This window comes from Mesoplodon mirus (genome assembly GCF_964341445.2).
Source record: "Mesoplodon mirus genome assembly, chromosome: 11".
NCBI classification, from domain to species: Eukaryota; Metazoa; Chordata; class Mammalia; order Artiodactyla; family Ziphiidae; genus Mesoplodon; species Mesoplodon mirus.
In genome coordinates this window covers 91605797-91623089 of record NC_138987.1, presented here as the reverse complement: position 1 = coordinate 91623089, position 17293 = coordinate 91605797, and the positions used below count along the sequence as shown (strand labels likewise).

Genomic DNA, 17293 nt, shown 5'->3' with positions numbered 1-17293 from the left:
AGTCTTGGATTCTGAAACAAATGATCCTGGCCTGGAACATTTCATACCATGTACCAAAGTCTTGTCAAATCCCTGGCAAGTTGCACCAGCCCTTGCATTCACCAGGTAAGGGACACCTTACCTTTAGGCTAACATGGTTGGTCTCGTTGGACTCCAGGGGCAAGATATTTTCAGGAGGAATGTGGAACCACTTTTTCTGACGAAGTGCATGTTCTCTCTTGTATTTTCTGTGAAAGGAGTAGAACCAGCCAATAGGTTTGTATTAGTATTCATGCCATTCGGTTTCTGAACACTAGGAGAAATCTAGAGCTATGATGCCCTCAGGTGGATACGCGGTGAGTACAGCTGGCCTAATGGTGTGACTCCATGTTCTCCAAACTGGTGAGTGCTGGCCTTCTGTGGACCTGTAAGGATTTCTGATGGTCTTCTGTACTCTTTCTTTTTTTTCTTTTTCATTTCACTTTCTCAGATCCTTCACTAAGGCAACCCTTTATTATAATAAAAAATTTGAACTGATGTCACAGAAAGAGTGAGGCAAAAACAGAGGATACATCAGATCCCTAAATAAGCCAGTTCCTCTTCGGCATTTGTGCCTTTTAAAAAATCCATTAAGAAAATAGAAAAGCACAGAGAAAAATGTAACAACATGTAACCCAACATTCAAAATGTCAAGAATTTGTGATTGTTTCCCCCAGATAGTATAGACAAAGCAGCATTCTTGGGTTATAGGAATGCACACTCACAACTTTACAGACATTGCCAAATTGTTTCCCAAAGCGGTTGCACCAATTTGCCCTCCCACTGTGAAAATTCCCATTTCCTCCGTATTCTTAACAACATTTGGTATTGTTTAACTTTTTTTAACCCTTAGGATGTATGTGAAATGGTGTTTGTTGCTTTGCATTTCATTTTCTTGATTATTAGAGAGATTAAATATCTTTTCAAATATTTTCTAGCTATTTTATAGAGTTGCCTATTCATAATTTTGCCCATTTTTTTCTATTGCATTGTCTTTGCCTTATTTATTTACATGAGTTCCTTATAAATTCTGCAAAACAAATCTTTTGTCCTTTGATGCATTGCAAATGCTTTCTTCTGGTTTATTGCTTTATTGAGCTTTGCTGTATAAAAAGTTTTGATTTTTTTAAGGTCATGGTTATATTATTTTCTTCTTTGACTTTTCTTTTTTATCTTGACTGAGAAGTATTTTCCTACTTGAGACATAAAGTCATTTTCTATTACTTTCTTCTGAGTTTGCTTTCTCACATTTAGGTCTGTAGTCCATTTACAATCCATATGGAATGAACTTTAGCTTTGTGTATTGTTTCAGGTAGGGCTTTAATTTCATTTTTTTCATGTTGAGAGCCTACTGTTCCAACATCACTTCCCAACTGACTCACAATGTTCCCATTGTATGCGAAGTTCTCATGCTTGCTCGTGTCAGATTCTAGAATCTGTATTCTTTTCCATTGGCCTATTTGTCCCTGAGTTTGTCTTTGCTTGTGCTCATTTGACAAACTCCTACTCACCTTCTCAAGGTCATTGATGATGACTCTGTGAATGTCCCCTAAGCAGAAATGATTATTCTCTTCCTATGCTTCCATCTAACTCTGACTATTCCTCTATTAAGATACATATAAAATAGTATATTATTGGCCAAAGATTTTGGTCCTAAGACCTGGTGGCAAGTGGCGTGACTATTAGGGCCTTGAAGGCTCCCAGACTCTCATCTCTGCACTGCAGAAGACTCTTGGGACTCCACAGAGCCAACCGCCATTCATACTGAATTAGAGGATGCTATAAATCATTCACTACTTTTCTTGCATAGCTGTTGGAATGGAAAACTATAAGAATAAGATCTGTCTTCCATATCTCCTCATGGACACGGTATTGCTCTCGCCATTAGGAAGCCCTATCTCTGCCTTCCCTGCTTAGAGAAAATGGAAAATGCCTGTTTCCACCTGTTACTGTTTCTTACTTTGTGATTCATCCTATCTTAAGCTGACGCCCATTTGGACTTGGTGTCTGAGGGACAATAGCCACATCTGTGGCCCTGCTATTGGCTGCCTTTACTGTCCTCAAATTTTGGTTTCCTCTTACCTTCAACTAAATGGTCACCATACACTGTAAATCATCTCTTACATTTCTTGGTAATACAGAGTCACAGGAGTCAAGCTCTGCCTTCAGACTGAAGAGAACAATCTACCCGCTTTCTGGAGAAACCTTTAACTGACACGCAACAGACTGGACTCTCATCGTGAGAAGGTACAGTGACACACAGACCAAAGCATGTGATACATAGAGAAAAACTGTTGTCTGGTTTAGTTAGGAAATGGGAGTGATCCTGGTACTATAACGGGATAGAAAGTTTTGTGTGTTTAACACACACAGATTAGGAGGTAGTGTGGGACTCGCTCATTCATTTATATAGTCAAGAAATATTTCTGAGTATACAGACTATGTCTCTGGCACTGCACTAGGCTCTTCATATGTCCAAGCTGAGCAGAACAATCATGGAACTGATGATCAGAAGGCCTGAGTTCTACCTTTGGCCCAACACACTACCTGGTGATGTGACTGCAGGCAAGCCATTTGGCTTTCTGGGTCTCTCCTTCCTCAGGCTAAAGCAGGAGGTTTGGAATGGATGATTTCTAAAGCCTCTTCCGGCCTGAAAGTATGTAATATAGAGACTCTGAAATTGCCCACAATGTACTAATAAAACAGCAGAAATAGCTATTTCTACCTGTAGAATGCCTGGTATATGGTCACGATATGGACCTTATTTCAACTCCTCACAACAGTTCAGATGAGGATGCTGAAGCTGAGTAACATGTTTAAGCTGCTAATAATATGGTAAACACCACACGACTGGTAAAGCCCAGAACTGGGATTTGAGTTCACACGTCTCTGAGGCCAAAAGCTCTAATCCACCCACTGAGTAATATTCTGCCCTTGATAGAGTCTTTGATGCTGAATGCCTCCATGACCTTAGCTCTGTCCAGAGAGCTTCTTGTGAATGTATACTATCATCTACAGACATGACTTCTCCCCCTTGCCCCCCTCCCTCTCTGAGTGGGGAGCACAGCAGGGTAGAGGGGCTGGAAGTTACCTGAGCACCAGGAGGGCGATGAGCAGGAGCAGGGCCACAGCCCCTGTGAGAGTGAAGACGGCGACCATCAGCATTTGAGGGCCTGGGGCAGAAAAGACGGTGAAAATGGCACCAGTAAGGACCTTTGAAAGGACAGTGTGCACATCTCACACAATCCTAGTTGTGTAATGTAACTTGAGGATGGGGGAAAGGAGAGACCTTTTAAGGTATCCGTCTTTTAGAGAAAGACAAATATCATACGATATCACTTATATGTGGAATCTAAAAAAATGATACAAACGAACTTATTTATAAAACAGAAACAGACTCACAGACTTCAAAACAAACTTAAGTAAAAACAAACTTAAAACAAACTTAAAAACAAACAAACTTAAAACAGACTTAAAAACAAACAAACGTAAAAACAAACTTACGGTTACCAAAGGAGAAAAGTGGGAGGGAGGGATAAATTAATTAGAAGTTTAGGATGAACATATACACACTACTATATATAAAACAGATAATCAACAAGGGCCTACTGTCTAGCACAGGGAACTCTATTCAATATTCTCTTAATAACCTCTATGGGAAAAGAATCTGAAAAAGAATGGATATAGGTATATGCATAACTGAAGCACTCTGCTGTACACCTGAAACTAACACAACATTGTAAATCAACTATATTCCAATATAAAATAAAAATTAAATTAAAAAAGATATCTGTCTTTTATTAATCTCTTCATTGGTAATACAGATCCTGCATCCTTGGTCTATGAGGAAAACTGTGTGGAATGTGCCCCAAAGTGGCTTAATTTCATCTACCCTTATAGTTTAGACATCTCGTTTCTTACGGGAATCATCAAAAGCTACAAAAACATAAAATAGTTTCTGGCACACAAATAATTTTGGTGGGAAGACTATCTGACGTCTTTGAAACCAATATACCTAAGGAGGATTCATAGAGGAAGAAACAGACAACTGTTTTTCAATACAGAGAACAAATCGGAGAAAAAGTAGGACAGTGTGGAATGAAGAGTACATGACAATGTTGCCCACTGGTCCTTTCCAAGCTCAACCGGGTCATTGAGGGAAGTCAATGAAGAATGTAAGGAATTTGATTTATGAGCATGTAGGTGAAGCTGTGTAGAAGGAGGAATTTGAGAGACTCGCAGAAGCGTCAGTGGAATTCAGGAAAATGTGGATCCAACCCAACGAAGCACTGAAGCAGACTCTGAGTGTGCAGAGGCTAAGCCTAGATTAAGAAGGACAACAAGAGTAATACAACTGTACAAGAGGGCTTCCCTGGTGGCACAGTGGTTAAGAATCCGCCTGCCAATGCAGGCGGAGATCCCACATGCCGTGGAGCAACTAAGCCCGTGCTCCACAACGACTGAGCCTGCGCTCTAGAGCCTGAGCTCTGCAACAAGAGAAGCCACTGCAATGAGAAGCCCTCGCGCTGCAGAGAAGAGTAGCCCTGGCTCACTCGCCACAACTAGAGAAAGCCATGCACAGCAATGAAGACCCAATGCAGCACCCCCCCCAAAAAAAAACTGTACAAGAAAGTTGTTTTTCAAACATGCCTCAACAGATCCCTATTAGAATAGGAAGTTAGAGGGTTCAAGAAGAAGAAACGGAATGGATTCCAAGGAACAGATAGTGTGTAAGAAGCTGGAAGGTAATAGCAATATGGTGAAGGAGACAGGTTTTTTTTTTTTTTTATAGCATAAATAAGAGAGAACCAATCAGAAACTCTAGGGAAGGATGTTCAAGGAAGGCGCAATCTGAAAATAAAACGAGGTAAAATAGTTTGAGAATTTGGAATTTAAAAAATCCATATGTGTGTGTGTGTGTGTGTGTCACAAAGGAGAGACATTGGAGTTATACAGAAAGAAATGTTATCCTGACATGCTATCTAGCTTTATAAAAATAATAATAATAATGAAAATGTTTAGTAATTTTCAACTGATAGGTAAATGACAGAGGGCTTCATATGGCTACCAAAAAAATATTAGCAGCCCAGACAAATTAAAGCAAAATACAGGAGAATTTGGGAGGTGGGAAGGAGGTAGAAGAAAGGAAAGTGACACTAACGTCTTCATCTTACAAAGCTGTGAAGCAAGAACTTTTATATATACTTGATAGAACTCGAAGCTTATGCAAAATTAATTAAAATTACAAGGCACCAATAAATGTATTGACAAAAAGATATAACTATATTGAGAAGAGCTTAGAGAAAAGTAGGGCTAGTGAAAATGAACTATATCTTCATTTATCAATACAAGAAATAAATAGATAACATCTAAAGCTTATAAAGCAAGAAATATGTGCATATTATTTAAAAATATGAAAAAAAAACTAAGCAGAAGGGACTGCAAGGCCAGGGATGCACAGAGGTGGGACCAGGTACACTCACTTTCCATTATGAATATTTCCACTCTTGGCTTTTAAAATCATGTGCATGAATTTTTATACAATAAAAATATAATTAATGAAGGTGTCCCTGGAATGATGAGTGGTCAGATCTTATTCAGGTAGCACCTCAACACCTCACACTGTATTCTCTCTCATGGCACCATAACATAGACCCTTGAGGGCATGGCCAGTGTTCTGTCTGCTCATCCTGATACCTTTAGCACGCAGCACCAGACCTGGTACCTGGTCACGTATCAATAAAAAATTGCTGAATAAATAAATAATTGAATAAAAACTTGGCCCTGCTCATCTCACTCTCTGAGAAGAGGCAAAGAAAAATGCCCAAATAATATATGTAAATAAATTCACATAAAAAAAATCTCTTGTGCTATTAGACTTAGCTTACATGTCACATGTATTTTTGAACCATTTTTGTTTCATCACATTATGTCCTTCTAATGAACTAACCTTTTTTTTTCTGAGGTAGAGGGTTTAGTAAGGTTCATACTGCCACACCTTTCTATAAGGGATGAATTGGAAGGAGTTATGCTTTGCTAACTTATAACTTTGCCTCTCCTTGTTATTTTGTTTTCTGCTAAGGGGAAAATTTAACAGTGAAAATGTGAGCCCTGGGTTTCTATTCTCGTTAGCACAGAAATAAATTATTCCCTTGGAGGTGGAGCTGCATTGTGGGCATATTTGACTTTGGTGAATTCCGTTTATTACTACAATCACCACTTCCATCCCCATCACCACCACTCTCATACCCCCAACCCCACACGAAAAACAACAGTGAGTACGAGGAATACAATTTCAACAGTGCAGATGATTCTACTCATCAGTCTACTAAAATTACCCAGCCTCCAGACTACAGCAAGAGTTGGAGGAAATATCTGCTGAGTCCTTAGCCCCTCTCAATTCTTCCCTACTGTAAACATCACATTGCATGAAATATAATTATGATATTTAAATATACTACATACTATTTAAATATAGTAATTTTTAATTCAACATACTTGTAAATCACCCTATCGCATTAGTTCTGAGGTTAAGTTTCTGCTGCCCTCTGGTGGCTACTGTGGTTATCACAGCCTATTTAACTAGATAGATGGTGAATGCAGATTGAGTCTTATAACCCCAAGGTCATAGAACATGATCGTTGGAAAGAACTTTGAGATCAGCTAACAAATCTCCTGACTTAACAGAGGAAGATACTCATAGTTAGAGAAGTAAATGGACTGAAATGAACACTGTCTAGATTAGGACTGAATAGATGCATATTCATAGTTATCTCAAACTGTCTTTCATTCCTTCCTTCTTTCCTTCCTCCCTTCATTTCTCCCTTCTTTCCTTCCTTTCAAGGCACTGTGTTTGAGTAAAGAATGGACCCTACACTTACATGGTGTATGGTGTAAACAAATAAATGAGATATAAGTAATATGCTAGAAGTCCGGTGTAATAAGGGCAAGATCAATAACCTGAGATGCTAAGAAAAAGCTTAGGAAAGGTGAAATCCAAGTTACACATTGAGGATGAGTGGCTGTTTACTAGTTCTATGGGGGGTGGTGGTGACAGATTTTAGTCAGAGGGAGTAGCATCAATAAAGACCCAGGAGCATGAAGCTGCAAGACCCTTTCTTTAAGGAAGTAGGCAGAAGTTGAGAGAGTGGGGAAGAGATTTCAGGTAAGATGAAAAAGAAGGCTGGAGACGTGGGAAGATCAGGGACATTTTGTGCTATAATAAGTCATTTGGACTCTGAAGGCAAAGTGGAGCTGCCAATCGAAGGGTTACTTGGCAGCAGTTGGGTAATGCGACTGGATTTGCGCTGTCCCTCTGGCGGCAGTGGTGGTTGGGTTTGAGATGGGTAGGAGGTGGGGCTGAGCAGGAAGACAGATGGATGTCATTGGAACCCAGGAGGTGGCTGAGGAAGGCTTGGGTGAGGAACAGGAACCAGATCTGCGTTGTCCACTGCTGTGTCCCAGGTGCTTAGAACATTGTCTGGCATTAAGTATATATTTGTCAGATGAATGAAAAGACAGTGATGGTAGAATCTCCAGATGAAACGTTCTGTTACTTAGTTGACAGTTGTGTACACAGATGAAAGACCAGGCATGACTATCTTATTTGTATACTGTTTGAAAGACTGAGTTACTTAATTTGTAAAGTTTGAAACTAAATGTAATAGTTAAAGAATGAAAAGCTCTGGCTAACTGAATTTTCTAGTTAACTGAGGATGAAGTAAAGTTGCCCAGGATGAGGCAATGTCCCTGTCCTATGTAATGTAAATATTTAATGTGATCTCATTTAGGTAAATAATGAGAACTCTCTCAAAAATCATGTTTGGAGAAGTTCATTATTTTACACAGTACAGACTTTCTGTTTAATAACCAAAATATCTAAAAAACTTTAAAGAAATATATTAAAAATACAAACCCAACTCTGTCACTGAGGGCTATAATTAAGGAAAAAGAAAAATAATTTTAACTCAAAAAATTACAAAAGAAAGAAGCATAGAGCTGCAGAAGTCTGTGAGAAAAGAGATATATTCAAGTTTGGCTTGAATCTAGGAAGCTTGAAGATGGTTCTAGAGATAATTAAAAAGAAAAAAAAAAGCTTGCTAAAGAAAACAATCAACTTTAAAAAGCAATGATGACAGTAAATCATTTAGAAGAATGGGATCCCTACTTCCTACCTCTCTCTTTGCTTCAGTCAACTACCTCATGTCTATTGACTAAAAACACAGGATTGATTTTTAACCAAATTTGACTCATGGAACACAAGAACTAGAAACATAGTTACAGCTATAATGTAAACAAGCCCATTTAATCAGAACTGTTCTCTTCAGCCAGATCAACCTTTCATCCAGAGTTTCTGGCTGTAGAGCAGGGCTAGGATAGAAGTATTTCTAGTTTATAATTTTTAATATTTTTTAAAAATGGTAAATTAATAGAGTCATTATGGAAAATTTAGAAAATTAAGAAATATATAAAAAAGCAAAAAGAAAATCTAGAATACTATTACTCAGAGGCTACGACTATTGACATTTTAGCATATTTTTCTGCAGTCTTATTTCTATACATTGTTTTGCAAAGTTAGACTTTCATTAAATAAAAAAGCTGTATTACTTTACTCATAACTTCCAATGTCATTTAAAATTCTTTGTAAATAATTATTTTTAATTGGTTGCATGTTGCCCCATTTATGAATACATTGTAGTTTTCTAAGTCATTTTATTAATAATGTTTCCAGCTTTTTTTTTTCTTTTGCATCTTTGGGCATAAATATTTGTTCAAATTTAAACTCTTCTCCTAAAAATTGATTAGTAATATGGAATTACTTACTATTATTGTGGAAAGCCTTGGCCAAGCCAGCCATGGGCAGAGTGTCCTGAGACCTTGTTGCCCATGAGACACTCAGCTGGCCCTGTCCAGTGACAGTCAGTGTTATACAGTTGTATGGCAAGTTGCATGGGTGAAGCCCTAGCCGTGTTAGGGCTTTCATGACATGATGGGACCTCATCTCAGGTAGGAAGGTAACCATCATTATGACCCAAGTATGTGTCCTCTCAGGAAACGGGGAAGACTTCAGAGGCCACGCTCACTTACCACCCTCAGCCTAATGACATCGAGTATTCCTTGCTGAAGTATATATTCCATGAGCTTCCTTCAGTAAAATGTAAATGGAGTGAGACTATGTGTCTCTGTGTTCATTTTGCCAATTGCCAAATCTAGTTTTCTATAGGAAAATTTACGTCAAAGGGTAGGTAGGACACCCTATTAGAGACACCCTATATTAAAGACAGTTATAGCTAAATTAGAATGGAATATCTTCAGTGTTCTATCAGAACTGTAATATTATTCATTGGACAGAGACGTAAAGTCCATGTTTACAAACCTGGCAAATCTAATACAGACAATAAGCAAAACAAAACAAAAAACACAGGCTAATTTCATAAACCACAGAATTTACTCTCCTTACCAAAAAAACAATTTCAGGAAAAGAAACTTCACGAAGGATATCTTACCCTCGTCTGGAATATCATTAGGAAGTTTGTGGTTCTTCCAGATGAATGTGGGGCTCTTATCCACCGGGTTAGTCTGGTTTATGTGGGTGTCATAGGTCAAAAGAATCTTGTACTGTGTCGGGGCATGAAAAGAAGAAGGATGAACAGAAAAAGACATTTTAGAATGACTTCTGATGAGATTAACCGTGCTGCCCAATGACATTTGAATTTCAAAGCAATGTTTCTCAGTGAAACAAGGTAAATGTTACCAGCCAGGAGCTAGTCAAGATCCACTTGGTTCTCACCATGAACATGGATTTAAGCTCCTTGTGGGCCGATTAGTTTTCTGTTTCTTTATGACCATATGCTACAGCTGCCCAGCAGAGATTCTTTGGGTCTTTCTAGTTCAAGCCTTTCATTTTACTAATGTTAAAATAGAAGCAAGAAAACTTAAATGGCTAGCTCCGAGTCACATGACAAGGGAGGCAGCAGTGTTTTCCACAATATTAAGTTGCTATTAAAAGTGATGTCTTGGGCCTCCCTGGTGGTGCAGTGGTTGAGAGTCCGCCTGGCGATGCAGGGGATGCGGGTTCGTGCCCCGGTCCGGGAGGATCCCATATGCTGTGGAGCGGCTGGGCCCGTGAGCCATGGCCGCTGAGCCTGCGCATCCGGAGCCTGTGCTCCGCAACGGGAGAGGCCACAACAGTGAGAGGCCCGCGTACCGCAAAAAAAAAAAAAAAAAAAAAAAGTGATGTCTTGAGAAAATGCACCATAGCTAACATCCATTATCCATATTTATACACGTCAAGGGGCTCCTAGAGAATTCTACATTTCTTAAGTTCTGTCAATTACATAATTTTTGAATCTCTTCTAGCCCTATGCTCTAATGTGCTTTCTTAGACACGACACTCATTAGGTTTCCAAGATAAAAGGTTTTTTTTCAAGTAATCTGTCAATGGAAATATTAATATACCCTTAAATTACTGCTGCATATATTGAGTCAGTTTTGTAAGAGGCATCTGGAAAATGTTCATCCTTCTAAATTCACCACGCTCCCTCAAAACATTCTGGACAAAATTTTACATTCTCAAAATTATACTCTTAACTTGAAAACAGAATATAAACTTGCATATATTGAGGAGAGAAAATATCCTATATATTAGGGGCTGGTAGATTATATCTCTACTGAGACCTACTCTGGTTATGGAATAACTTATCTATAGCCCTATGTTTTGAGAATTAATCCCTGTTTTCCCCATAGATACATATCATACAGCACAATTGATGGCATTAGATTATTGAAAAGTTCAACTAGACTTGCCTGTGGAGACAGCAAGTGCACAGAACCACATTTTTCATTTTGAAGAGCAATCATAAGGCTGACATAGAATCTCACTGCAGGTATCTATCTGCCTCTCTCCAAGGGAGGCAAAGGCATCATCCCAGGTGCAAATAACTTAGAGGGGCATGTAGTTATCTCAGTAGTTACTACTAGAAACGGAAGTATTGAGCAGATTTCATTTTAAGGTATTCCCATGGTATGATGCCAAATACAGCATTATAGTAAAGGTTCAGTATAAGTAAAACAATGTAACTAAAAACGATGCATTACTTTTCTGAAATGCTGCTACCCCCGTCCTGAACTTCTAGTTTAACTTTCTCAATCTGAGCATCCTTTCTCTAGCTTTCCACATTTCGCATTATAGATGTCTTTTACAAAGCTGGGCCAATACATACAGTCAATATATGAGTTAGGGATGTCAGAATGCTCATATTGGAAAATTACATGAAAAAAAAAAATTTTTTTTCTAGTAGATTCCTGGTTATGTCAGGACCTAACTTCTTAAAGAAGAAAAGGTTTCTACCTACCATTTGGTTGGTTAGAACAGTGGCTTCTAGTTCATGATGGGCACAACTCTGGGTGACATAAAGGCAGGTATTTTTGTTTTTAAATTAAACGCTTAGCAGCCATCAACTATGTGCCAGATAAGAAGCTAGGCACAGGGGCTTCCCTGGTGGTGCAGTGGTTGAGAATCCGCCTGCCGATGCAGGGTACGCGGGTTTGTGCCCCGGTCTGGGAGGATCCCACGTGCCGCGGAGCGGCCGGGCCTGTGAGCCACGGCTGCTGGGCCTGTGCGTCCGGAGCCTGTGCTCCGCAACGGGACAGGCTGCAGCGGTGAGAGGCCCGCATACCGCAAAAAAAAAAAAAAAAGCTAAGCACAGGAGACATGGAGAAATGAGATCCACTCCCTTTCTTCAAAGAACCTACTATGTAGGTGTGTGAATCTATCTATCTATCTATCTATCTATAGATAGACAGATATGTATTATGTATATATAGTGTGTGAACATAAAGCACATATGTAGGTGTGTAAATATCTATCTATAGATAGATATGTACTATGTATATATAGTGTGTGAACATAAAGCATAACATTAGAAGGCTGTTTGTATGTGCCAGAGGGATTACACAATTAATGATTTTCATGAGACTTCAGAAGGAGAGAGAAGAGTTAATACTTCATTCAAATTTTTAGTTGTGGAAATGAATAAACAATTCTTAGGAAAAAACCGTCACCTTCTCATTGGTATCCCATCAACAGTCTGGTCTTTATACCAGTGTTTTCTGGGTGGGTATTTTTAATACAGTAAATAGAGTGGATATTCTGAATAAGAAGTTCTATGGGAGAAAATGTTTAAGGAATACAGCCCCAAGGGGGGCAAAATCGTAAATCTGAAATAAACTAACCTCTGGATTCTAAACATAAATTCTCTTAATTCCTTTGCTAGTATTGGGTTGGCCAAAAAGTTCGTTCGGTTTTTCTGTAAGATCTTAGTTACAGAAAACCTTTTGGCCAACCCAATATTTGCCTTCCAGGATAACCCTCCTCACCTAGTCACTTAACCCCAAGTTCCTGATAAGAAGTCAGACATACTTTGTTGGTGTCCACAGAGGTGTACAGAAGGATCATAGTACTGTCAATATCCCCACAGTCATCCAAAGTCACAGGACCCCCATGCCCTAGGGCAAAATCAGAAAGAGTTAGAGGCCATTGTTGACTTCTTGACTGAAAGACCAGTTACATCCTGACAGAGGGTATAAAATAGATTCAAATTGCTCTATTTTACTGAAAAATTATTGACCTTAATGATGTAATCTGAGGGCATCTGGATTGGTTCTTGGCCCTGAGATCTCTGAAGGATATTTTTATAAGAGATGGTATTTAGTTAGAAGGAAAATTCTTTTTCATTGCATTTAGAATGATGATACTAAATGTAATCAGTCAGTAGATTTCTCTTGATTATTAGTGAAAAGTTTTTGTTGAGAGTATTTACTAAACTAGTGGCAGAGTGTTTGTCACTCTATAATCTAACTTAGATTGTAAAAAGGTCAAAATCCTTTCACTACCATGTATTAGCTGAACACATTGAAAAAGTTAAGTTGAAAAAGTTAAGTTATTTGAGTCTCAGTTTTCTCAACTATGAAATTATAGCCATATAGGATGAGCCTATGAAATGGCTGTTTAGGTAAAAGAAAAAAATTGATCAAATATCAGCAATTTCACATGGTTCAACATAATAGCTAATACTTATTTTCTGTTTACTAGACCAGGCTCTGTGCTAAGTGTTTTATTGCATTTATCATTTTATTCTTCCCCAAATACCATGACATAGAAGCTGTTATTATCTCCATTTTATTGATGAGAAATCTGAGGTCAGAAATATTACTAACATGTTCCAGGTTATAGGTACAGCTAGCAGGTGACTAATTGCCGCTTATGATCACAGAGCTGCAGGCAAAATGGTGGCAGCCACTGCCATTGCATCTCCCCCATTGTTGAAGCCCTTCCCCCTCTGCTGATTGTGACTGTCAAGGGATGTAAAGGGTTGGTGCTCCCCTCAATCCCCCTTTGTTTTTCTCTTTTTCCCCTTTGAGAGCCAGACGTTGAAGACTAGAATATTCAAACAACTGCATATATGAGGGAAATTAGAAAGCTACTACACATGCCCAGGGGAAGGCAGAGGCTCAGAAAAGACCTGAGAAGACCTTAAGTTTATATCTCAGGCTGATCCTCAGCAGAGATAGCCTACAACAATAAAAACAAAAACAAAAAGCAAAACCAAAAAACAGCAAACCCTGGGGAATGAGAAAATTCCCCATTCCCCATGTGATTTCCAGGATTACAAATTATTAGATTCAAATGTCCAGTTTTCAACAAAAAACACAAAGCATACAAAGAAACAGGAAATATGGTTCATTCAAAATAAGAGGAAAAAAAAACCCAATGGAAATTATCCCTGAAAAAGACCTGATGGTGGATCTACTAGACAAAGGCTTTAAAACAACTGTCTTATATGACCCAACAATCCCACTACTGGGCATATACCCTGAGAAAACCATAATTCAAAAAGAGTCATGTACCAAAATGTTCATTGCAGCTCTATTTACAATAGCCCAGAGATGGAAACAACCTAAGTGTCCATCATCGGATGAATGGATAAAGAAGATGTGGCACATATATACAATGGAATATTACTCAGCCATAAAAAGAAACGAAATTGAGCTATTTGTAATGAGGTGGATAGACCTAGAGTCTGTCATACAGAGGTGAAGTAAGTCAGAAAGAGAAAGACAAATACCGTATGCTAACACATATATATGGAATTTAAGAAAAAAAATGTCATGAAGAACCTAGGGGTAAGACAGGAATAAAGACACAGACCTACTAGAGAATGGACTTGAGGATATGGGGAGGGGGAAGGGTAAGCTGGGATGAAGTGAGAGAGTGGCATGGACATATATACACTACCAAACGTAAGGTAGATAGCTAGTGGGAAGCAGCCGCAAAGCACAGGGAGATCAGCTTGGTGCTTTGTGACTGCCTGGAGGGGTGGGATAGGGAGGGTGGGAGGGAGGGAGATGCAAGAGGGAAGAGATATGGGAACATATGTATATGTATAACTGATTCACTTTGTTATAAAGCAGAAACTAACACACCATTGTAAAGCAATTATACTCCAATAAAGATGCAAAAAGAAACAAAAAACAAACAAAAAAGAACTGTCTTTAAGATGCTCAAAGAACTAAAGGAAGGCATGGATAAAGTCAAGAAAATGATGTATGAACAAAATGTAAATAGTAATAAAAAGGTAGAAAACCTAAAAAAGAAACCAGAAAGAAATTCTGGAACTGAAAAGTGCAGTAACTGAAATAAAAAATTCACTAGAGGGATCAAAGGCATATTTAAGCATGCAGAAAAAAGAATTAGTGAACTTGAATATAGGACAATGGAAATTATCAAGTCTGAGGAACAGAAATAAAAAGGATTGAAAAGAAGTGAACAGAGTGTAAGGGACCTGTGGGACACCAGCAAGCAGACCAATACATGCATTGTGGAAGTCCCAGAAAGAGAAGACAGAAAAATGGGTAAAGAGACTATTTAAAAAAATAATGGCTGAAAACTTCCCAAAATTTGATGAAACACGTGAATATAAACATCCGAGAAGCTCAATAAATGCCAAGTAGGATGAATTCAAAGAAATCCATGCCAAGGCACATTATAATCAAATTGTCCAAAGCCAAAGACATAGAATTTTGAAAGCAGCAAGAGAGAAGTGATTCATCACATATAAGAGATGTTCAATAAGATTTATAAGCAGATTTCTCATTATAAACTTTGAAGGCCAGAAGGCAGTGGGCTGATATATTCAAAATGCTAAAAGAAAAAACTGTCTATCAAGAACACTTTATTCAACAAAGCTGTCCTTCAAAGTGAAAGGAAAGTAAGACATTCTAAGATAAAAGTTGAGAGGGTTTGTTACCTACCACTAGACCTGCCCTGTAAGAAATGTTCAAGGGAGTCTGGCAGGTTAAAATGAAAGAACAATAGACAGTAACTTGAAGCCATGTGAGGAAATAAAGATCTCAGTAAAGGTAAATACACAAGCAATTATAAAATCTAGTATTATTGTAAGAACAATGTGTTACTCCACTTTTTGTTTTCTACATGACTTAAGAGATGAACAGGGCTTCCCTGGTGGTGCAGTGGTTAAGAACCCGCCTGCCACTGAGGGGGACGTGGGTTCGAGCCCTGGTCCAGGAAGATACCACATGCCGCGGAGCAACAAAGTCCGTGCACCACAACTACCGAAACTGCACTCTAGATCCCGCAAGTCAGAACTACTGAGCCCACGTGCCTAGAGTCTGTGCTCCACAACAAGAGAAGCCACCACAATGAGAAGCCCACACACTGCAACAAAGAGTAGCCCCTGCTCGCCATAACTAGAGAACGCCCACGCGCAGCAACAAAGACCCAGCACAGCCAAAAAAAAAAAAAAGAGAGAGAGAGAGAGAGATGATACATTAAAAAAAATTAGTCTAACAGCTGGTATTACTGTAATTTTTGCTTGTAACTCCACCCTTTGATTTTGAAGCAATTTAGGAGACTAATGCTTAAAAAAACATTAGTTTCCTACTTGGACACAAAGTATAAAGATGTAATTTTGCAACACCTATGTCTGAAAGGGATGGGAATGGAGCTATTAAAGGAGCAGAGTTTTTGTATTCATTGAAGTTAAACTGGTATAAAGTCAAACTAGAGGGTTATAATTTTAGCATGTAGTCCCCATGGTAACCACAAAGAAAACAGCTAAAGCTCATACACAAAAAATAAGAAAGGAATTTAAACATTTCACTATAAAAAATAAACAATATAAAAGAAGACAGTCATGCAGGAAATGGGGATAAAAAAGCTATACAGCATATAAAGAACAACTAACAAAGTGACAGAATAAATCTCTCCTTATCGGTAATTACTTTAAATGTAAATGGATTAAATACTCCAATCAAAAATAGAAATTCACAAATTGGACTTAAAAAGTGATACAACAATATGATGTCTATAAGAGATTCACTTTTGATCCAAAGACAGAAATGGGTTGAAAGTGAAAGGAGGGAAAAGGATATTTCATGCAAATAGTAACCAAAAGAGAGCAGCGGTGCTATACTAATATCAAATAAAACAGACTTTAAATCAAAAAAGTTTACAAGAGACAAAGAAAGAAATTCATTCTATATTAATAAAACATTCAATAAAGCAAAAATATATAACAAGTATAAACATTTATGTAACTAACAACAGACCAACAAAAAATATGAAGCAAACACTGGCACAAGATAAACAGTTCTACAATAATCCTTGGAGATTTTAATACTCCACTTTCATTAATGGATAGAATAATAAGAGAGAAGGTAAGTAAGGAAACACAGGACTTGAACAAAATGATAAACCAACTAGATATAAGAGACAAACTACAGAACACTCTACCCAACAACAGAACGCACATTTTTCTCAAGTGCCTGTAGGACATTTTCCAGAATAGACCATATGTTAAGCAACAAATTAAGTCTCAGTAAAATTTAAAAGATAGGTATCATACAAAGTATCTTCTCTGACCACAATGAGCTGAAGTTAGAAATCAATAACAGAAGGAAAACTGAAAAATTCGCCCATTTGTGGAAATGAAACAGCACACACTTAAACAACCAATGGATCAAAGAAGAAATTACAAGGGAAACATTTTAAGACCTAGAGATAGATGAATATAAAAATACAACACACCAAAACTTATGGGACACACACAGTGAAAGCAGTGCTAAGGGGAAATTTATAACTATAAATGCTTACATTAAAAAACAACAAAGGTCTCAAATCAACACCCTAACTTTACAACTTAAGGAACTAGTTAAAAGAACAAATTAAACCAAAAGCTAGCAGAGGAAGGAAGTT

The 17293-nt window shown here is 38.1% G+C and overlaps 1 protein-coding gene across 5 annotated transcripts in view; it reads right to left on the bottom strand.

Annotated features, from left to right (window-relative positions):
- The window catches only part of GUCY2C (guanylate cyclase 2C), a 114840-nt gene that overhangs the window by 34934 nt on the left and 62613 nt on the right, over positions 1-17293 (bottom strand). For 4 of the 5 annotated variants that reach the window (XM_082635093.1, XM_082635096.1, XM_082635094.1 and 1 more), the window contains 4 exons: positions 12440-12525; positions 9525-9636; positions 3110-3191; positions 122-227 (listed from right to left, as the gene is read on the bottom strand). In XM_082635093.1, coding sequence (XP_082491219.1) covers positions 122-227; positions 3110-3191; positions 9525-9636; positions 12440-12525 — 386 coding nt within the window. The remainder of the gene's footprint in view (positions 1-121; positions 228-3109; positions 3192-9524; positions 9637-12439; positions 12526-17293) is intronic. The other variant, XM_082635097.1, reaches the window with a different exon arrangement.